The sequence below is a fragment of the Aedes aegypti genome, chromosome 2 (genome assembly GCF_002204515.2).
Source record: "Aedes aegypti strain LVP_AGWG chromosome 2, AaegL5.0 Primary Assembly, whole genome shotgun sequence".
Lineage (NCBI taxonomy): Eukaryota > Metazoa > Arthropoda > Insecta > Diptera > Culicidae > Aedes > Aedes aegypti.
Window position 1 is genome coordinate 186040917 of NC_035108.1, and position 21320 is coordinate 186062236.

At 39.9% G+C, this 21320-nt stretch overlaps 1 protein-coding gene across 4 annotated transcripts in view; it reads left to right on the plus strand.

The window, feature by feature from the left end:
* The window catches only part of LOC5577461 (ubiquitin carboxyl-terminal hydrolase 64E), a 67936-nt gene extending 50247 nt beyond the window's left edge, over positions 1-17689 (plus strand). For 3 of the 4 annotated variants that reach the window (XM_021843406.1, XM_021843408.1, XM_021843407.1), the window contains 9 exons: positions 58-225; positions 298-576; positions 637-1084; positions 2215-2603; positions 2673-2824; positions 8518-8842; positions 8917-9046; positions 9111-9297; positions 16316-17255. In XM_021843406.1, coding sequence (XP_021699098.1) covers positions 58-225; positions 298-576; positions 637-1084; positions 2215-2603; positions 2673-2824; positions 8518-8842; positions 8917-9046; positions 9111-9297; positions 16316-16466 — 2229 coding nt within the window. In that variant the 3' untranslated portion in view covers positions 16467-17255. Of the gene's footprint in view, positions 1-57; positions 226-297; positions 577-636; positions 1085-2214; positions 2604-2672; positions 2825-8517; positions 8843-8916; positions 9047-9110; positions 9298-16315 lie in introns of all 4 variants that reach the window. The other variant, XM_001663337.2, reaches the window with a different exon arrangement.
* Positions 17690-21320: the final 3631 nt, after the last annotated feature.

The following is a 21320-nucleotide window of genomic DNA, read 5'->3' on the forward strand; positions in this document are numbered from 1 at the left end:
CACCACAGCATCAAAGTGTTGAAACACTCAATAAATAACTTTATGTTCTTTCTGTAGATTACGCAAGACGACATTCAAAAATCCTTTGGTGGAGGCACCTCGAAGGCATACTACTCCGGAGCGTACAGCTCCAGTACCAACGCTTACATGTTGATGTACCGCCAGATCGACTCGTCCAAAAATACCTCGCCCATTAAGGAGGAGGAGTTTCCAGAACACATTAAGGTAAGTTCATACTATACAGACTTTGATACCATTTATAGAAGTCATGAGGTTATCGTGTTTTGTCGTTTCCAGAAACTGGCAATCAAAATTCGCGATTCCGATGGCTGTCGCAGCAAAGTAGACAGCGATGCGGTGACGGTGAAGGTGTACTTCGATAACCCACGCACAAGAGCCATCAAGAGCTACAAAATGTACCTCCTCAATGATAGTACGTTGTCGGAGGCACTGGAGGAAGCTTACAGGGTGCTACAGGTGAAGGGTATTGTTCCACTGGAGCGCTGCAGGTTAGTAGGATACGATCGCAACACGGAGTGGATTGAAAAAAGCTTCGAAGGACAGGAGGAAGAGAGGGTAAGGCTAGATGGAGTTTTCTATGGAGCTTAAGCTAAAGATTGTTTCTTTTTTGCGAAGATTGATGAGATAATGGGACAACTCAAAAGATCCAGCGAGCTGTTGCTAGAGACACGCGAAGAGCACGAAGTATTCGAACCATACCTTCGGGACGGATTGATGACAAAGGTTTACCGTGTGGATTTGGCCAACCGGGACGTCGACGGACCCTTTTCGGTTAGAATGAGCAAAACTCAAACGGTGTTGGATTTCAAGCAAATTCTGGCACGCAAGTTTGGGTTGTATGAGAAAACTCTGATCCTGGCATTAAACGATTACAAAAAGGACAGCAAAATTTTGTCCAACAACGATGCCACCCTGAAGGAGGAAGACATGATTGAATACTCGAAGGTATTTGTAGCGGTCAACAACCCGGATGATACGGAGTTTTGCAACAAATTCAAACAGTTTGTGTCCACGTTGGACCATCTGATTGGAATCTACTTTGTTCTACCAAATATGGAACCAGGTAAGCTTTCCTCGCCTTCTTTACGTTGAACTACTTTTATATAAGGTACCGTGGGGCAAGTGGGTAAAAAACGAATAAATTACAGATTGTTCGGTGATTCGCATTTTTGAGCTCAGCTGTCAAAACAACCGAGCAGTCGGTAATCGTTTAACGAACTGTTAATTCGGCGTAAAAAATGCTGGATCAAGTCGGGTAAAAAAGGGCTTGTTTTTGGGACATGTCAAGTTACTTTTATTTATTTATTTTTTTTTTTCTCTTTCTTATTATTGAAACTTTCAGCCCTAGGCTGGTTCATCTCATATTGATAGAAAGAAAGGGGTTGTTAATGAATAAGGAAATCTGGTTAAAAACCAGGGGGATGGGGAGTTTACAGTTTTTGAAAATACATCTTTATTTATTTGCAATGATAATCATTTCAATTTTCATAAATCATTGAGATCTGACATAATAAATGAAGAGTTTGGCACCGTTTAAAATATACCGGATGTGGCCATTCGGACGTAACGCCCGGAAGAACCGGCTATAGATTTGTTGGATACTAAATCGTTTCAATTCTCGAAAAGTAGAAATCAAACATAATTGTGCACTAAAATGCGTTCCCATAAGCTTGGCACAGACGTTCAGATAAAATTGGCCACTTTATCGTAAGTTTGAGGGGTCCCGGGACCCGAAAGTGATCATTTATAGGATTAATCAAATGCAAAACTCATAGTTATCCAATTCAATCGTTTCTCAAAAGGTTTACACCGATGCAATTTTCTTAAAATTTCGAAATGTAGTGGCCACATTATAACCGATTCCAGAGATTATCTGTGACTTGTAATTTGCCTACCTCCAGGGGCACAAACGCACAGTACCCTTCTCATCCGACCTGACCCAGTGAACTGACCCGGAATAACTCCACTTCTAGAAACTAGATATGTGTGCCAGTATACTGACAAAAAATCATTTTGAAAATGTGGACCGCAATGTCAATATGGCTGCCAAAACGAATGACGAGCTACTTAGCCTTAAACATAAGTTTGGAAGATAAATTTCCATATTCACTGAAACATTCGCATACCCCACTTACCCACTTGCGCCGCGACATATTGATTGCCTTCATTTAATCACAATTTGTTACATTTCAGACACTTTGAAAAAGTTGTCCATTCCACCGTACGTTCCCAAAGTGCATCCTCAAATGAATGGTAACGCAGCAGACGTGCATATGGCCAATACGGACAGCAATAGCGAGGACAGCAGCTTGAGTGACAACGACCGAACACTGGTGGAAGACGACGTTCACACGCAGTTGAATGGCGACGTCAGCAATTTGCATTTCACCAACGGTATTTCCACCAATGGTTTCAAGGACACGGACGATGACGACGAGGAGGAATCGTATCTGGCGGAGTGTAGGAACAATGACTACTACTTCAAGGTGGCCCCCCTGGTGTGTTACACAACGAACAACGAATCGGGAACCCAGGAAGAAACCGCCAGTAGTAGCAATAGTGATTATGAAAAAGTGATTAAAGTGAGTTGAGGACGAGGTAAATCTAGAAACAATTGAGTTTAATGTTTTGATTGCTATATTTGCTTACAGGTTCTGATTGACAAACGTGCCAATCATGGATACCTTAAGTATAGACTGCAGTCGTATTTGAAAGTACCAATGGAGTATTTCAAGTTATTCAAAAACTCAACAGTGAATCAGCAAGAGATCACTCTACTCAAGGAGGAGCTAAATGCATACAAGTAAGTGACGTATGTGATTTATAATTTGAAACAGGCAGTGCTTCGGAGAGCCCAAGCAAGACAGTTTGTTTTCGGGACGCCGGGAGTTTGTTATTGTTTTTAGTTTCGCGCGTTTGCGGGACGCCGGGAGTTTGTGTTTCGTTCTCGTGCGTTTTGCTGGACAGGAAACATGTCGCGCGTCTAGTAAGAGAAAAAGTGGCGTGTTTGGTTAGTTCGGTTAGAGTAAGTGAAAAAGTGCCGCGATCGGTTAGTTCTGTTTGATCTTTCAACCTTGACGCTTGCTTCTGCGGGGGCGAGCGACGAGGGCAGGATCAAACATGTCGCGCGTCTAGTAAGAGAAAAAGTGGCGTGATCGGTTAGTTCGGTTAGAGTACCTAAGTGAAAAAATGCCGCGATCGGTTAGTTCTGTTTGATCCTTCGACCTTGACGCTTGCTACTGGGCAGTGCGTCAAGAAAGCCCGAGCAGTCGTTAGTTTCTGTTTTTTTTTCCTTTTCGGGTCTGAGTGCTTTTATTTAGCCGAGCAAACGAGTGAAGCTGAGAGTGGATTGTGGCTGCTCAGTCAAGGATAACGGATCAATTGGTGAGCTCGTTTCATGCTACTATTTCTATTCTATAAAATATGTATGATTGCACATTTAATCGTTACAATGGTGGGAAGTTAATATGAATTTTCAACAAACTATGAATGGTTCGTCACTGTGAGTGTCGACACAAACTTTGATTCATGAATTATTTATGTTCAACATTTTTTTTTTTCAGAACACCCCTTTTTACCTTTATTTTTGTAATTAAGAAAAAAAAACTTTGAATGGTTCGACACTACAAGTGTAGACTTGTGAAAGGTTCACTTTATTCAACAAACTTTGGATGGTTCGCCACTGTAAGTGTCGGCATAAGAATAAGAGTGTTCTATGATGTTCCAACCAATCGAGTTTTTTGTTTCTTTTCAAATAAGTAAAATATAATAACACATGCCTTCGCGCTGACAGCTGTAGAAATTCTACATTTGTATATACCTCACAAATCATAATTTATCATGGTCTAATCGCTTATCAAAGTGAATCCTGTGACCCAACGATCATTCCCATTAACAAACATCCCTCCCAGTAACATTGGTGGAGATGCAGAGGCAAACACGGTCTCCAAATAGCAAAGGTTACACACTAACATTCCTTCCCCAAATCCCACCTGACTGCAAGGACGTGGCCGGCGCCGTTATTGACCATGTATAAATAGAGGCACTGAATTATGCACATTGAAGAAGATTATGGCCAATCCCAGCCGAACTTCTAGTTGATTCTTTGTGCATTTTCACTGACTTCGGTCAATCACGGAATAGCAACCATTGATATGTGTAGTCAGTCTAAGCTAAGCTATGTGATTTATAATTTAAAACATTTCATTAAAAGGCAACTTATCGACAATTTTAGCCACATTTTTTTATTCGCTTTGTAAGCAAAATATAACCAAGAGAAAATTGAGAATGATTCTCACATTTTCGCTTTCTGTAACAATCATGATCGACAGCACATTATGAGGACCCATTATTTATGAACTTCTACAACATAACTACAACTCTGGAACAGCATTATCGATGAGATCATAATTAAAAAGTATTTATCGAGAAACGGATTCATGTTCCGTAACCGGCCGTTTGAGGACGTCGCGACCCATTGGGAGCCCGCACTATACAAATCTCGTCTAACAACTATTCGTCGTTGGCGAGTAGTGTGTGGTCTTTCAGTACCTAATAAATAACGCGCGTCTTCGACAAACTTTCAAGAAATGATGTTGCCTACAATATTTTCTTAGACAGTTTTCAATTTCGACAGTAAACAAAGTACTCAACAAATCTCGATTACTTTTTCAAATCGACGTAAGTAACTTTCATATGGTTTTGAGAAAACTAATTAAGAGAAATCACAACCTGTCTTCTAGAACTGTTTTAAAATAAATTACATTTTAAACAATTTTCGTCGTGTATATCGCTCAAATTTTGCATACAATCAGCTTGCGTTCAAAAACTAGGTAGTTTCTATTATTTCCCGCAAAAAATATTATAACAAAATGATAAGCCGTTACTTTCGCCGTTTTTGTACCAGTGTAAAATCGGCTCAAGTAGTGTTTTGTTTTGATTCGTGGTTAAGTCACTTTGTCTCTCCATAGAACGGAGCAGTGAAAGTAGCGGTTGAGTTGCGAAAGTTGGAATTCTTACTTACGCCGTTTTGTAATTCCAGAATTAAACGTTTTATAAGTGAAAAATCAAGTTGTGTAAGAGCGGAACGTGTGGAATTTTGTCTGCGAAACACGTAGGATCGATAAAGTAAGTTTGCCCTTTTTTCTGACTTGAGACTATTTGAATAAGTTTTCGAGAAATGATGAAACTTCGTAGAACATGTTTCAATAGTTTCAGCACAAACACACATGTCCCACTTTTTTTTATTTCGTCCCACTGTGCGACACCCCCCAAAAACAGCGCATAGGCCCCTTGGCCTTTTCTCCCCGGAACCACCTTACGGTATTACTTCGGGAAGCGCCTGTGTTCATTGTCTAGTGTTATGTAATGCTCCGCCTGGCCTGTAGCTAAAAAGCTTCGTTTTATAGTCACCTAAATTCAGTGGCGTCTCGTCCTAAGGTGCACTTGGTGCACTGCACAGTCAAAGATTTCAAACTAACAAATTCAATATATATATATTATAATTCTCAATACTTCCAACATTCATAATGTGTAGTTGCTTGAAAATGTTGTTTGATTTCTTCACCTTCAACTGGTCCATCGCCCTCAGTGAACAAACCGTTTGATTCTCCCCCCATGGTCTTGCTCATCCAGCAAGCGAAAACAGCGAAGCAAACAAGACAAACTGCCATGCGTCTCCATCGTATTGCAGAGAATGTTCATTTCAGCCGTGCACTCTTTCTTGTGCACGAAAATAGCGTGTATGGACACAGCAGGAATGTGCATTTGTGTTGACATTTCTAGAGCAACAGTGGCGTTGTATAGGTAAAATCTGGTTCACTCCAATTTGTGCACCCGAGAGAGAAATTGCCCATGACGCTCGCATTTTTTTTGCAAGAATTGAGAAAGCGCGCGCAACTGGCGTCACGACGTCTGCTGTTGGTCCCGAGATGAACTAGCCCAGGGCTAAAAATCTCGTTAATAAAGTCAAACCAACCAACCAACGTCTGCTGTTGGAAGAGAAAGCGTCAACGCCATACATGCTTTGTGTGTATGTATGTTGCATGGAGCTTCCAGGTGTCGCGCGATAGTAGGCGCAATATTGATTGGAACCAATACTAGATGTTATAAACATATTGGCCAAATTGATTATGTTTTATCTTATTAAATACACAAAATTCATGTGGCTTTGAATTGATTTATAAACTATGTGTGAATAAAGTTTTTCTTGCTCAACAGACCAACAACTGATAAATTGCGGTGGGCGTAAAGTGGGTTTCAGCGTTCAACAGTCAGTCATAATTTCACTTGAAAGCTTTGATGTATCCACAAAAAGAGATGTACCAGCGCTGGACATCGTTAAAAAGCTAAGATATCGTGATACAATTGACAAGCTGTAAATAATAAGAATTATTATATAGAATAACAACGTTAGGAATAATGGATATTCGGAATTTCGCGAAAGTCACGAAATCCACGGAATTTATCGTTCATCGCGAAACTTGGAAAATAACGCGTAAATAGTTGAATTCTGAAGGTTTATATGATAATCTCAGAAAAGTTCAGATTTTTGCTCATAACAATGGTTTATTTATTTGTAAGCCGAGTTTCATATAAAAAAATGTGCTATTCGTTTAGTTTCAAGTTAAACGTCTTTCTTCTTGCTTTAAATTTGATAATATGATATTAAACTTATTATCTCAGTTCGAAAAATACGAAAAGTGATTAAAATTTATGCATATAAAGGTCATTTTTACTGTAAATATACAGTTTTATGTCAAATATTATCAAACTATGGGACCGCGATTAATACGCAAAATTTTTCTTTCATCGCCTTGGTATCAGCGAAATTTTGAGAATTTTCCTTTTCCCTAAACATTGTATATTGGAATCATCCAAAATTCTTAAAACTTACAACTAGTGATTGAAACGAAGAAAACAAACAAAAAATACGTCCAATAAGCAACAAATATAATAGCTTCCAGACACTTCAAGATTGCATACAGTATTGGAAATTACATTTTAAGGTGTTAATAATAAGAAATTACATTTTAAGCTGAAATACATTTTAAAAAATCAATTGAAAAATTCGTATTCATGATTCAAAATAAACGGTTTGTGCGAGTCAGTGCACAGGTAATCAAATTCCTCACGGGACGCCTCTGCAAATTGCTTCGTTTTATAATCACCTAAATTGTGCACAATGTACCTAGTGATGCACCCTTGTTTCAGTCATCCTATTTACGATATATACAAAATGTTCCGTAGGGAGTCCATATGGCAAGAAGTCGTCTGGCATAATTAATTAAATGATCAAGGGCCATTTTGCATAATGGTCATTTGTCCAATGAACATTTGGCATAACATGAAAACATCCTATTTAAAAAGAAGGAGCATAACTATGGTGGGATGTCTTATGATCATTAGGCTAAATAACCACTCAGTGTTTCATATTATTATACCAAATAGCTTTGCTCCAACTCCTTTTATGCCAAATGACATTATACCATATGGGCTCTTCATCGGTCTATTTTTCCTATATCATTAATAAGATAATACTGAAAGAAGGGTTCATCACTGCATTATGTAGAAATAAACATACCGTTTGTAGATTGTGTGGGAATTTACTGAAAGAAGGATGTTTCATTATAAAATACAAAATAATCATGAATACCTACATATTTGTTTTGAGGATGCTTTTTACCATAATAACAATCGTTTAAGCATAGGGGAGCCAAACTTTGTATCACTCTAATATATATGCAGCTTTCTGGGTAACGGAATTCCGGGTAATGGTTTTCGCTTTTCGGGGGAATGGTTTTTTGGGGAATGTTATAGAATCATAAAATCGTATAGGAATTTTACAAAAAAAAACTCAACCTCAAATGATTTTTCTAGTTTGTTTAAGGATTTTTTTCAGTAAATATTACAAAAATTCTTCATGGAGTTCCTGCTAAACTTTCCAACTTTTCAATCAGTAATTACTCCCGTAAATTTTTTAGAAGTTCTTTTTTCAGGCAATCTTCCAGAAAAAAAAATCCACCTTTAGAAATATTCCTGGTTGAATTTTTGAACGTATCCTTCAGCAGTCCGCGGTTGTTATCTCCAGTAACTTCTACAAAGGATTGCTTAAATTCAATTAGCATTTCTGTGTTTCTAGGATATCAAATTCACTTACTGTTTTTTTCCTAAATAACACAAAAAGGTTTATTTTAGGGTAGAAAAAAAATCTTTAATAAATTATTACATGAAATTCCTCGAGAGCACCATGTGCTTCACCAGGAGTTTCGAAAGTGATTACTTTAGAATTTCCTTAAGAAAAACCTCCCAAATCAAACCCCATACTTTCAAAAGTTGCTTAAAAATTTCGTTGGCGATTCTGAGAGCGATTTCTGGAGGAATTTCTAGATACATTCTTGGAAGTTTTTTCAGAAAATGTCTGAAAGAATTCGTAGAAGAATTCTTGAACGAATCTTGGGAAGAATTTATAACTGACTATATTCTTCTCTTTTTCAGGGACGGAGATCGTCTGACGATTGAACTTGGCCGTGTTCTGCGTAAGGGTGAATACAAGATCAACCTGTACTACTTCAACGTGAACGATGTTGTTGATGACCTCGATAAGTTACCGTTCCTGTGCAACTGGATTGTTCGCAATGGGCAACAAGTGGGTCAAGTCAAAAAGGATGTTCTTGCCCATCTGGCTACCTCCGACAGTAAATATAACAACCTGAAATACGAGTGTTGCCGGCTACGGAGGAAATGCTGGAAGAGCATCTCCAAAGTGTACCTCGACGAATACCAAATTGGGGAAGACGTTACCTTAAATAACAATTCTGATGTAAGTTGAAATTGCTTTGGCCAACATTGTTACGATATCCCATGTACTGACAATTATGATTCATATTTCTCTAGATGATCCTTCAAGAAGTGGAAGATCTTCCCAGCGTCACACCCACACATTACAACGATGTAGTTCTCCTGATTCGAAGGTGGCATCCTAGCGAGATGAAATTAGGCAAAATGCAGGAAATATTGTTCCCAAGTAAATACCTTTCTTTCAGGGTCTAGCCAATTCCGAGATTCTGATTGTCTATTTTCCTTTTCAGATAAATGTGAACTGAGGAACCTACTATCCAAAATCAGCGATATTCCTGAGGAAAACATCGAGTACGTCAAACTGCAAACACGTGATTCGATCTCGGTTCTACAGATCCACAACAGTTTACAGTGGACATCGACGGCGAACCGTTTTGACGATAGTAGTTTCCAAGACGGCAACGTCTTATACTACAGGTATGTGCTAATGTACATTTGCAGGGCTCGTAGCAGGTCTGTTTTCAGAGATTTTGTCTCTATTTTAAGGCAAGTCTATGCCTTTTAAGTCTCGATTTTAACCAAAATGGTCTCGATGATCACTTTTTTTTTGCATATTCTGCTTGCAGTAAATCATAAAAAATTCTAGCTGTTCCAGAGAAACCTTCAGGTTTCTCTAGGAACTTCTCAGATTACTCGAGGTCCTTAGCCTTTTGCCCAGCAACTCCTATCCCTACCTTCTCGCGGTACTGGCCGGGATACGAGTAAACTTAGGGAAGATCGGGTAACTAACCCCGGTGGGAACTCGGGTCGTATGCTGACAGGGAAGGGGGGGGTTTGCTTTTTAGAATGGGGTTGGTGTCAGGCCCTGAAAGCCTGCCGTAAAAAAATCAAGCAACGAATAATCAACGAAGGAATACGAACCGGGAAAATCGGCGAAGACCACAGCGACTTAAAGGGGCTAGCGAATGGAAGCTCGGTACGTGGATATATGAATCTCTCAACTTCATCGGGAGCATACGTATACTCGCCGACGTGCGGAAGGACCGCGGATTCGGCATCGTAGCGTTGCAGGAAGTGTGTTGGAAGGGATCAATGGTGCGAATGTTTAGAGGTAACCAGAGCTGCGGCTACATACACGAGCTGGGAACAGCTTTTATAGCTTTTATACTGGGTGATATGCAGAGGCGCGTGATCGGGTGCTGGCCGATCAATGAGAAAATGTGCAAGTTGAGGCTCAAAGGCCGGTTCATCAACTTCAGTATAACAATCGTGTACAGCCCTCACTCCGGAAGCACTGATGATAATAAAGACGCTTTTTACGCGCACCTCGAACGCGAGTACAATAGCTGCCCAAGCCACGACGTCAAAATCGGCATAGGAGATCTAAACGCTCAGGTTGGTCAGGAGGAGGAATTCAGACCGACTATTGAAAAGTTCAGCGCCCACCGGTTGACGAACGAAAACGGCCTACGACTAATTGATTTCGCCGCTTCCATTCATAGCACCTACTTCCAGCACAGACTTCCATACCGATACCCCTGGAGATAACCATAGCAGACAGAATCACAAATCGACCACGTTCTGATTCATGGACGGCACTCAGGACCTATCATGGCGCAAACATCGACTCTGACCACTATCTGGTGATGGTGAAACTGCGCCCAAAACTCTCCGTCGTTAACAACGTACGGTACCGACGGCCGCCCCTAGAGTGGCTTAATCAACCGGATGTCGCAACTGCGTACGCGTATCACATCGAGGTTGCATTACCGGAAAAGGGTGAGCTGGATGAAGCCCTTCTTGAGGACTGCTGGAGAACAGTATAAGCAGCCATCACCAATGCAGCTGAGAGCAACGTCTGGAACGTGGGCCGGAGTCGACGGAACGATTGGTTCGACGAGGAATGCAGGCAGATTCTGGAGGAGAAGGATGCAGCGCGGGTGGTCAAACTGCAGCAAGGGACCCGACAGAACGTGGAACGTCATAGACGGAAACGGCAACAGCAGACTCGCCTCTTTCGGAAGAAAAATCGCCGCCTGGAGTAGACGGAGTGCGAGAAGATGGAGCAGCTGTGCCGGTCTCAAGAAACACGTAAGTTCTTTCAGAAGGTCAACGCATCCCGCAACGGCTTCGTGCTGCGAGTCGAGATGTAAGGATGGGATCATTTTGACGGCCGATCGTGAGATGATCCTAAGTTGGAAGCAGCACTTCGACGAACACCTGAATGGCGCTGAGAGCACAGGCAATTATTTGAGGGGTAAAATAGCAGAGAGAACAGTAAAACACGTCTTTACAGATCGAGGCAAAACACTTTGAATGAGTCAGGCAAAACACTTCATTTAGTCAGCTCCTTCTACACTCAATTGGCGCGCGATGCTGAATGGCGCATGGCTGCCATCACTCCTCCTCATCGCGCAGAGATCGCAATCATTCGTAGACTTCAGGTAGCGCAGTACCCGTTTTGCTTCCGTCCAATCCGCATTCGTTGGCTTGCTTACCTGCCTTCCAAGAATGGATACTAATAGCGATATCTGGCCGGGTATTTACTGATAGATACAGCAAACCACCGACGAGCATCTGGAACTTCTCATTGTTCGGTAGACTCTCCAGCTCCTCCTTTTGCTGTAGGTATCCGACCTCCATAGGAATCCGTGATCCCTTAGCATCCGCATTCCGAACTGTGCAACCAACTTATCGTTATAAGCCTTTTGGTCCAAGCAGTAGGCGTTGTTCTTCAACACTTCACCAAGTGTTGTAATCTGCAACTCGCTAGCCAAAGCTTTCACAACTCCTTCGTAGTCTTCATCACGTGATGTGGCGATTAGCATATCATCCACATACACCAGAGAAAACAGTAAAACACGTCTTTACAGATCGAGGCAAAACACTTGAATGAGCTTTATTCATTTCCTTCTTTCCATTCACTTTTGAGCTTCATTCAGTCTGCCCCTTCTACACTCGATTGGCGCGCGATGCTGAATGGCGCAGGGCTGCCATCAGCAATGAAGGTCGGGACAACGGAGAAAAAACCTTCGTCAGTACTGCGGGCGAAGGAAACCAACCAGTCCCCACTTTGAGGGAGGTTAAGGATGCCATTCACCAGTTCAAGAACAATAAAGGTGCTGGTAAGGATGGTATCGGAGCTGAACTCATAAAGATGGGCCCGGAGAGGCTGGCCTTTGTCTGCTGATAGGCACAATCTGGGAAACAGAACAGCTACCGGAGGAGTGGAAGGAAGGGGTAATATGCCCCATCTACAAGAAAGGCACAAGTTAGATTGTGAGTACTTTCGAGCGATCACCATTCTAAATGCGGTGTATTAAGTAATATCTCAGATCATCTTCCATCGTCTGTCACCTGTAGTAAACGATTTCGTGAGAAGTTCTCAAGCCGGCTTCGTTGAAGGTCGATCGACAACAAACCAGATCTTTCCTGGCGGCAAATCCTCCAAAAAATGTCGTAAATACCAGGTCCCAACGCATCACCTTTTCATCGATTTCAAGGCGACATACGATAGTATTGATCGCGTAGAGCTATGGAAAATCATGGACGAGAACAGCTTTCCCGGGAAGTTCAGGAGACTGATAAGAGCGACGATGGAAGGTGTGCAAAATTATGTGCAGGTTTCAGGCGAACACTCCAGTTCGTTTGGATCTCGCCGGGGACTACGACAAGGTGATGGACTTCCGTGCCTGTTGTTCAATATTGCACTAGAAGGTGTTATGCGGAGAGCCAGTCTCGAGAGCCGAGGTACGATTTTTACGAGATCCAGTCAATTTGTTTGCTTCGCGGATGATATGGACATTGTCGGCCGAACATTTGAATAGGTGGCAGACCTGAACACCCGCCTGAAACGCGAGGCAGCAAAAGTTGGACTGGTGGTGAATGTGACCAAGACAAAATACATGTTAGCTGGTGGGGCCGAGCGTGACAGGGCTCGCCTAGGTAGCAGTGTTGCGATAGAAGGGGATTACGTTCGAGGTGGTCGACGAGTTCGTCTACCTTGAATCCTTGCTGACGGCTGACAATAACGTTAACCGTGAAATACGGAGGCGCATCATCAGTGGAAGTCGGGCCTACTATGGCCTCCACAAGAAGCTGCGGTCAAAAAAGATTCACACCCGCATCAAATGTACCATGTACAAAACGCTCATAAAGCCTGTAGTCCTCTACGGGCATGAAACGTGGACGATGCTCGAGGAGGACTTGCAAGCACTTGGAGTCTTCGAACGTCGGGTGCTTATGACGATCTTTGGCGGTGTACAGGAAAACGGTGTGTGGCGGCGAAGGATGCATCACGAGCTCGCCCAACTCTACGGCGAACCCAGTATCCAGAAGGTGGCCAAAGCTGAAAGGATACGTTGAGCAGGACATGTTGCAAGAATGCCGGAAAGATGGTGTTAGCGTCGGATCCGGATGGTACAAGAAGGCGTGGAGCGCAGCGAGCTAGGTGGGCGGATCAAGTGCGTATCGATTTGACAAGCGTGGGGCAGAACCGAGGATTGAGAGATGCGGCCACGAACCGAGTATTGTGGCGTGAAATTGTTGATTCAGTGTTATCTGTTTAGATGTTAACTAAATAAATGAATAAATGATTTTTTTTCCGGCATACTTTCAGATACTCTTCCAGAGATCCCTTCAGAACTTTTTTAGTGTACTTTAAGTCTTCTACAAGTTCTTCCAGCGGTGTTTCAAGATAAGCTTAGAGGATTTTTTCCAGAATTAACTTCAGGAAATCCTTCAGTGCACAGTGGGACGGATTGGGGTGTTAGGAGGAAAGATGGAACTCACGCCTTCAATTGTGATTTTACGTTAAAATGATATTCTACAAAGTTGTTCCTATTATAAAAACATTTATTTTGGTCGGAGCGAAAATTAGGGTGCCCTTTGTAAAAAAAGATAATCATCAAAACTTTTTTATTTTAAGGAATATTGGTACAGTTTGTTCTACAAAGTTGAAGATCAGAAAATTTTAAGCTGATTTGACCAAAAAAGTTTTTTTCTAGCTCAAAAATTGACCGTTTTAGAGCATTTTTTGCTATTGATGTAGGGTGGCCCTTCAAAATTAGGTTTTTGTGTTTTATATTTTTTATTTGGAGTTTTTCAGAAAAGTTGCCTTCCTATCATCTGTAGAGCCGATTTAAACGCATATTTTGGGGCCTGTACATTTTTCCGATGAAGAGTTTTAAACATTTTAATACTTGTAGATGTATTTGAGGCAAACAAAAATTTTTTTGCATTACAATAATTTCCTTACTTGTGAATATATTCAAAGAAGGTCTGCAATAAAAATAAGGAAAATAGTCTTCTTAACATGTTTTAAATTTAGCTCACGGTTGAATTTCATGTTATGTCATCCTCCTAAACTTTGGGAAACATTCTGATTGGAAGTAACGAATTTTTAATTACCGGAAATCCGTTTACAAGTGATTTGTGCACGTTAGAAGATAAAGCGTACCTGAAACGAATGATTATTAGAGTATGATTTCTGATTATGATGCTGACTTTACAGTCCAGATTAAGGAAAATAACCATATGCATTATTTGATCACGTAGAGATGTCAGAAAGTGAACCTTGTAGTAAATTTGGAAGATGCTTAAAAAACTGTTTTTAACAGGTTTTAACGTTTTGAAGTTTACATGTACACGACGAAACACGTGTCAAATGTACAAATTGAAACTGCGAAAAATTTCAATTTCAATTTGTACATTTGACACGTGTTTCGTCGTGTACATGTAAACTTTAAAACGTTAAAACCTTATAACACCAAGTTTCCTTAGGCGGGAATTGCCTACATGATCATTAATTTACTGTGTATTTGTTTTTAACAGTTATGTACTTATGATCCAGTCAGCCGAAGAAGAATACGATGTATATTTTAAGCTGGAAAACACTATATTTATACCAACGAAAGTTTAATATCCCCTACTCTATAAACCCGAAAAATTGTTATTTTTTGTTATAAAAAAGTCCATAACTCTTCATCAGAAAAAAATGTTTCAATATTCTTTTTCTTTGCATTACGTTCCAACTGGAACAGATCATGATTCTCAGGTTACTATTTTTAAGAGCACTTCCACAGTTATTAACTGAGAGCTTTATTTGTCATATTTGTCATTTTACTTTCGTCTATCGTATGTATTAGTATCGATGATACTCTATGTCCATGAAAGTAAATGAAATTTGCATCACGAAAAGATTCTTGTATCTATTCGTTTCAGTTAGCTATATCTTGTATGTCTGTTTAAGCTTTTAAGGTGATGGGAAGGCAACTTTTCTGACAAAACATGGAATAATGAAAATAAAACACAAAAACCTAATTTTTAAGGGCCACCCTACATCAGTAGCGGAAAATGCTCTAAAACGGCCAATTTTTGAGTTAGAAAAAAACTTTTTTGGTCAAATCAGCTTAAAATTTACTGATCTTCAACTTTGTAGAACAAACTATACCAATATTCCTTAACATAAAAAAGTTTTTATGATTATCTTTTTTACAAAGGGCCACCCTAATTTTCGCTCCGACCAAAAAAATTGTTTTTGTAATAGGAACAACTTTGTAGAACATCATTTTAACGTAAAATCACAATTGCAGGTGTGAGTTCCATCTTTCCTCCTAGAACCCCTATCCGTCCCACTGTGCAGTGCTTTATCGCTTCCACCCTTTTGTAATTTCCACTAGGATTACTGTAAAAATGTTCCCAGAGCCTTTCTCCAGATACTTTTTTGAATAATTCTTCCACTGATTTCTTCAGTTGTCACTACAGGAAATCTTCCAAGGATTTCTACAAAAGTTTTTTTTCCAATAAAATCAACAAATAATCATTTCAGAGTTTTTGAAGCAGTTCGTTAAGGGTTTTTTTCAGGAAGATTACAAGAATTCCTAAGCCAATTTATCTAGATATCTTTCCAAGCAGTTTCATATGGATTCCTCCATTTACTCCCCTTTTTCACCATATGTTTGGTGTGTAGTAAAATAGGCGAAATAGACACATTCCAGCGTAACGCCCTCTAAGAAGTAACTTCCCAAATTTCAATTACGGTCATTTGTTCTTCAGTTTTTATTCAATGAAAAATCAAGTAAGATCAAACTAGTGAAGCTTCGAACTCGATTTTTTTTACTCATCTCGTTTATTTGGCAGGCTCGGGCGCCGTAGGGTATAAAAGAGCCGAAATCTTTTCTTTTTTACATTATTTACATTTTGAAATTTGTATCTATTATAAAAACTATGTTAGTTTAGGGAAACTCGATTTGTATGCTTTTGTTAGTTTCGCTCATTTGAAAAAAAAGTTTCCAGAAATATACTTAGAGAAATTTCTGGTAAGATTATTATCTGTGATTCAAGTTAGGTTTCTTATTGTTGTCTTGATTCCCATTTGGTCTCTTTTCAAGTAAAAGATCTCTAAAGTTCCTATTCTGAAGGCACTTAGTCGCTACCAGCCCTGCCATTTGTGAAGACGTTTTCAATATCCCTCCCTTTTTTCCTTGCACTACAGAGATTCAACCGAACCGCTGGCGGAACTGACGGCCGAGGAACGCAAAGAGTTGACCAAGAAAGACATCCGCAACAGTTCGACGTATTCGCCGCGGAAGGAGCGTGCGCTGAAGATCTACGTCGATGCATCGCCGAAGAAAGCCGACGACTGATTGCAGCTAACGACCGAGTGCAGCAGCGGTACCAAACGAAGAAAGTGTTGCATCTGATCGAAAGGGAGAAGTCGAAGTCTGAGCCAGTAAAAATGCAGCGCCCCTCGCGTATGTAGTGTATCACTAAGATCCAACTAGCTTTTCAGCAGGGCAAACAACGGATACACATTGACCCTATGTTAAGATGCGCCTGATCTTGCACTGCATGTTGAGTTTATGTAAAAAGCAGATAAAATATAAACCGTAAACGTGCCATCTTCTGCGCACCTAGGGCGTGATTCTGCGTACTTTTGATAAGTCGCAAAAAGTTGAAACTTGTTGATAATTTGCATAAATGTTTTTTTTTTTGTGAATGGATGTCCTGTAATAGTAGCAACAGGTGCATGTAACATGAATAAAGATTGTAAAGTTAATCATATTTTGATCAATTTGCGCAGAATTATGGACTGGGCAGAATTGGGGGCGCTCGCGGTTTTTCAAAAACTGTTGTATCATAGTTCCACTTCGATGTACGGTTGGGGGATAAGGGTCTCAACTACTATCCAATTCCTGGTAGATGAGCTCGAATTGCAATCGAATTGATTTTTAAATTGATTTGTACTTGAATTACCATTCTATTGTTATCTTTGTTTAAGAAGAGGGATCGAGAGCGTTCCATTTGAAGTTGATTTGAATATTATGTCATGTGTGTTGAGGTTGTGGTCATTGTCCGTATTAATAATCCTTGCTCAAACATCAATCTAGGATCCGAACGATTTTCAACGTTTATGTTTCTAACGGTCATGTATTGTAAAGTATGTAATGGGCAACATGCACAGCCAGTTAACAAAATCTCGACGATGACCACATCGACAGAAGCCTGCGTGAGCTTCATTTATCTGTGAATGCACTTAAGGCCTATCATGCATTATTTATGTCCATAGTACTTTCTACCTTGCTGAAACTGTTTTGGTACCTCATCAATTCATATCATAGTCTTGTACATCTGAGCATAGTCATAATTATCATCTAACACTTCTATCTTTGATTTTTTTTTCTTTTCTGTACCTTTGTTTTTGTTACTGGAAACGCGCATCGACCCATCCCTTGTCTTTATACATTTGTCGTTCAGTTTGTCCCTTGTACTGTTGTAACCACTGACTGGTCATAGACGTTTCTACATAAATTACGAAAATAAGTGAGGCAAATGTGAGAATAAAAATTACTTACTGCTCTGAACCATATACCGATTTTTTATTACGTAAGATTTGAAAATATCACAATAATTAAAAAAAGTTGCCCAGAAAGATGCAACCTTGATCCGTTACTGTTTATTGCCTTCTCCAACGATGTTATGTGTGAGGGACTAACCATGCAGATGATCTAAAATTGTATATTACTGAAGGGACGTCATCCAGCGCTTGTTTACCACTATTTCAAAATGTTTAACAAACAAGACCGAAAAAAAAAACGATAAAGAAGACATAATAAATGTGCTGGGTATGCTGGACTTCGATTTCGTTTGATCCTGCCTGTATTTCGTTTTGCTTGCCCAAGTAGAATGGCAAATCAAAAACAAAATAAAATCATATTTTAGTATACGCACTAATTTGCACATTTTAAGACTCTCACGAAAAACTGAAACTTTAATTACAATTGCAAAATATGTCATTTACTTGTTATTTTGAATACGAGTCGAAACTCAGAATAATAAATAAATGTATTTTTTATCACAATTTTATTTTCTTATTGCTAATTTGTTTACAATATACTGTACGAATCAACAGATCGCATCTCTCTCTCTCTATCATAGGCTAATTAGGCTAACTTTTGCCATTGTTTTGTTTGATAATAATGTCAAATTTCGATATTCCTTTGTTCTTCTGTCGAACAAAATCAGTTATTACTTTTGCCTTTTTACAACAGAGTGCTTCCGAAAGCAAGCCGCATCTTTTTTTTTTGTGGTTCTAGTGAGGAATGTTTTCTCCTTTCGTTTCGCGCGTTTTGCAGGGCAGTGCTTCGGGAAGCTTAAGCAAGACGGATCGTTTCTTCGTGGCACCGGTGAAGAATTTTTTCCTTCCTCGTTTCGCGTTTTTTGCTGGGCAGAGTAGTGTGTGGCAGTGGTGCCACAAGAACAGATTTATATTGGATGTGTTCCAAATATTGGGTTCAGAAATTTAGAATCTCTGGTGTAAAAGCCGTATGCTTGTGGCCGGTATCAGACAGAACAGAGAGCGGTACAGGGGAGCGAGAGCTGAAGAAAAGCGAATCCACCACAGAAATAAAAGGCGACAAGTAGAAAGTGTGGTAGCTGAAGCTCAAGAAAGCATGAACCGAATTGATATGCGGAGATTCTATGCAACGATCAATGGTGCGCGGCACAATACCGTACCACCCAACTAACAATTTTAGTGCTATAAGCCAAGATTATTTGGCTTATAGTACTATAATAGTTGAATTGAAGCAGCGAATGCAGCAGAAAATGAAATCTGTCAAAAATAAAACGATTAGCGTTAATACAGCTGTAACGCAAGCATTTTGCAGCTACAAATATCTGTAACGCAAGCATTGTGCAGCTACAGCTGAATAAATTTTGGTTGGTTAGTTTGACTTTATTAACGAGATTTTTAGCCCTGGGCTAGTTCATCTCGGGACCAACGGCTTTACTTCCCTTCCGAAGGAACTCGTCACTATAACTTTTTACGTCATAAGTGACTATGTCGGGGATGGGATTCGATCCCAGGTCCTCGGCGTGAGAGGAATGAATAAATTTTGTCAGCGTGCTTTTACTTAGCTGTAACTTAACACCGTGAAATAAAAGTTCCCATCATTAATCCAGCTGCTTCTATACAATATTATTTGTTATGCTGTTCAATCTACAATTAAGAAGCGCTTTGTCGTCAATTATACAGCGAACATACAGCAGTAAGCTGTAAAACAACAAGTTGTGGCGCATCTACACAGCTTGTAGGATGTAGGATGCGTTTGACGTTTCACACCCTTTTACAGCCAGATAAAGTGGTGTAGGGGCCCAGATAGCCGTAGCGGTAAACGCGCAGCTATTCAGCAAGACCAAGCTGAGGGTCGTGGGTTCGAATCCCACCGGTCGAGAATCTTTTCGGGTTGGAAATTTTCTCGACCTCCCAGGGCATAGAGTATAATCGTACCTGCCACACGATATACACATGCAAAAATGGTCATTGGCATAGTAAGCTCTCAGTTAATAACTGTGGAAGTGCTCATAAGAACACTAAGCTGAGAAGCAGGCTCTGTCCCAGTGAGGACGTAACGCCAGAAAGAAGAAGAAGAAAGTGGTGTAAGCGTGGCTTTTACATCTTTTACCATCATTTTAAAATATTACGTGAACCGTTTTAGACGTAGAACAAAACATGTGTTTTCTTTGCGTTCGATATATACTGTGGTGGCAGCAAGGACAGTGTCGAGACTTGTGGATGCAGAGATCATGAGTTCGATTCCAAGCGGTGGCAAGTACTTTAGTTGAGTAACGTTGGAAGCATTAAATTCAGATACTTATGATATGAATTCCGGACGCTTCCGGAAATAATATTCAATCCATAATACAGAAAAGCTGTATAAAATTATTCAACAGTTGCGCAATGGTTGAGAAAAGCGCCTTCCGAAGATGTTACACAGCTACTTGTCGTACAATTGTCGAGATAGATCAATGATCGGTATGAATAAGAGCTGCCAACACAGCTTAAAAATAGCTGAGTAGATTCGCCAGATTTGTTGGTAAAAGGATCGCATAGAAGCTTTCGTCCGTATGTACAGCTCCTTTAGTCAGCATCAAGCCGTATAAAGAGGGCTTACAGAATGTTTACATTTGCAATGAATGTTAGTTGGGCAGTGCCCGCCATGTGCAATGATCGAGAAAGGAATTTGCTAACCGATAAAACGGCGGTGGCTGCCAAGTGGAAGGAGAACTTTAGCAATTGTTGAACGATGAAAATGAAAACGTAGCGAGGAACAGGATGAATATTGATGATGACGATCAAGCTGTGGACCCACCGACCATAGCACACTGGGCCAGGAGCAGAATTTAGCCAGACAAAACCTCTAGCGCTTTAGGAGTGCATTTTTTCGGGTTGGTGTCAAAGGAAACTTATCTTGAATTTGTTTGTTCTTCAATTTGATGATAAAAGTTAGTTGGAAATTTCGCCGCATAGGTGGCGCTGCGATGCAAACTTTTTTGTTTTGCGTCCTAGAGCTTTCGCGTCTTCGGCAATGTTTTAGAACGTGTAAAAATACGACAAGTTGTCGAAGACACCAAAGTTCTAGGACTTCAAATAACAAAGTTATGGTAAAAAATGTGTAAATCACTTAAATTTTACGTTTTTTCTACTTTTTACGTCAAAATCGTAAAATGTTTCATTTTAACAACCATGCGTCGCTTAATTTCGATAACATGCATAAACTTTATGAAAAAAAATCTTATTTTTATATAAATATTTGAATTTTTAAACAAATTATTGTAAAAATATGATAATTTTTAACATAACTTAACTCAAAAAGTTGCAATTTTTTGCAAAAACTTATCAATGATCCCAAATACGCTATATTTCATCTACCAAATGTCAAAGTTTGCCGGATGTATATTTTGATATATTTGAGATATCTGAATTTAAAATAACCACCGTTTTCATATAAATAGAATAGACTTATTATCAATTTTATCATTGTACTATAAGATTGTTAGACACATTGCGTCAGTCAAGTTTTATTAATCAAATACTTTTTATTAGTCAGGTGTTACAGTATCTAGATATTTTCATATTGTTGTGTGGCTCTTATGTCATCTCCAGCAACTGTCTAATTAGAACTTCGCTATGGCCTGCTATAATTCATTTTTTACAT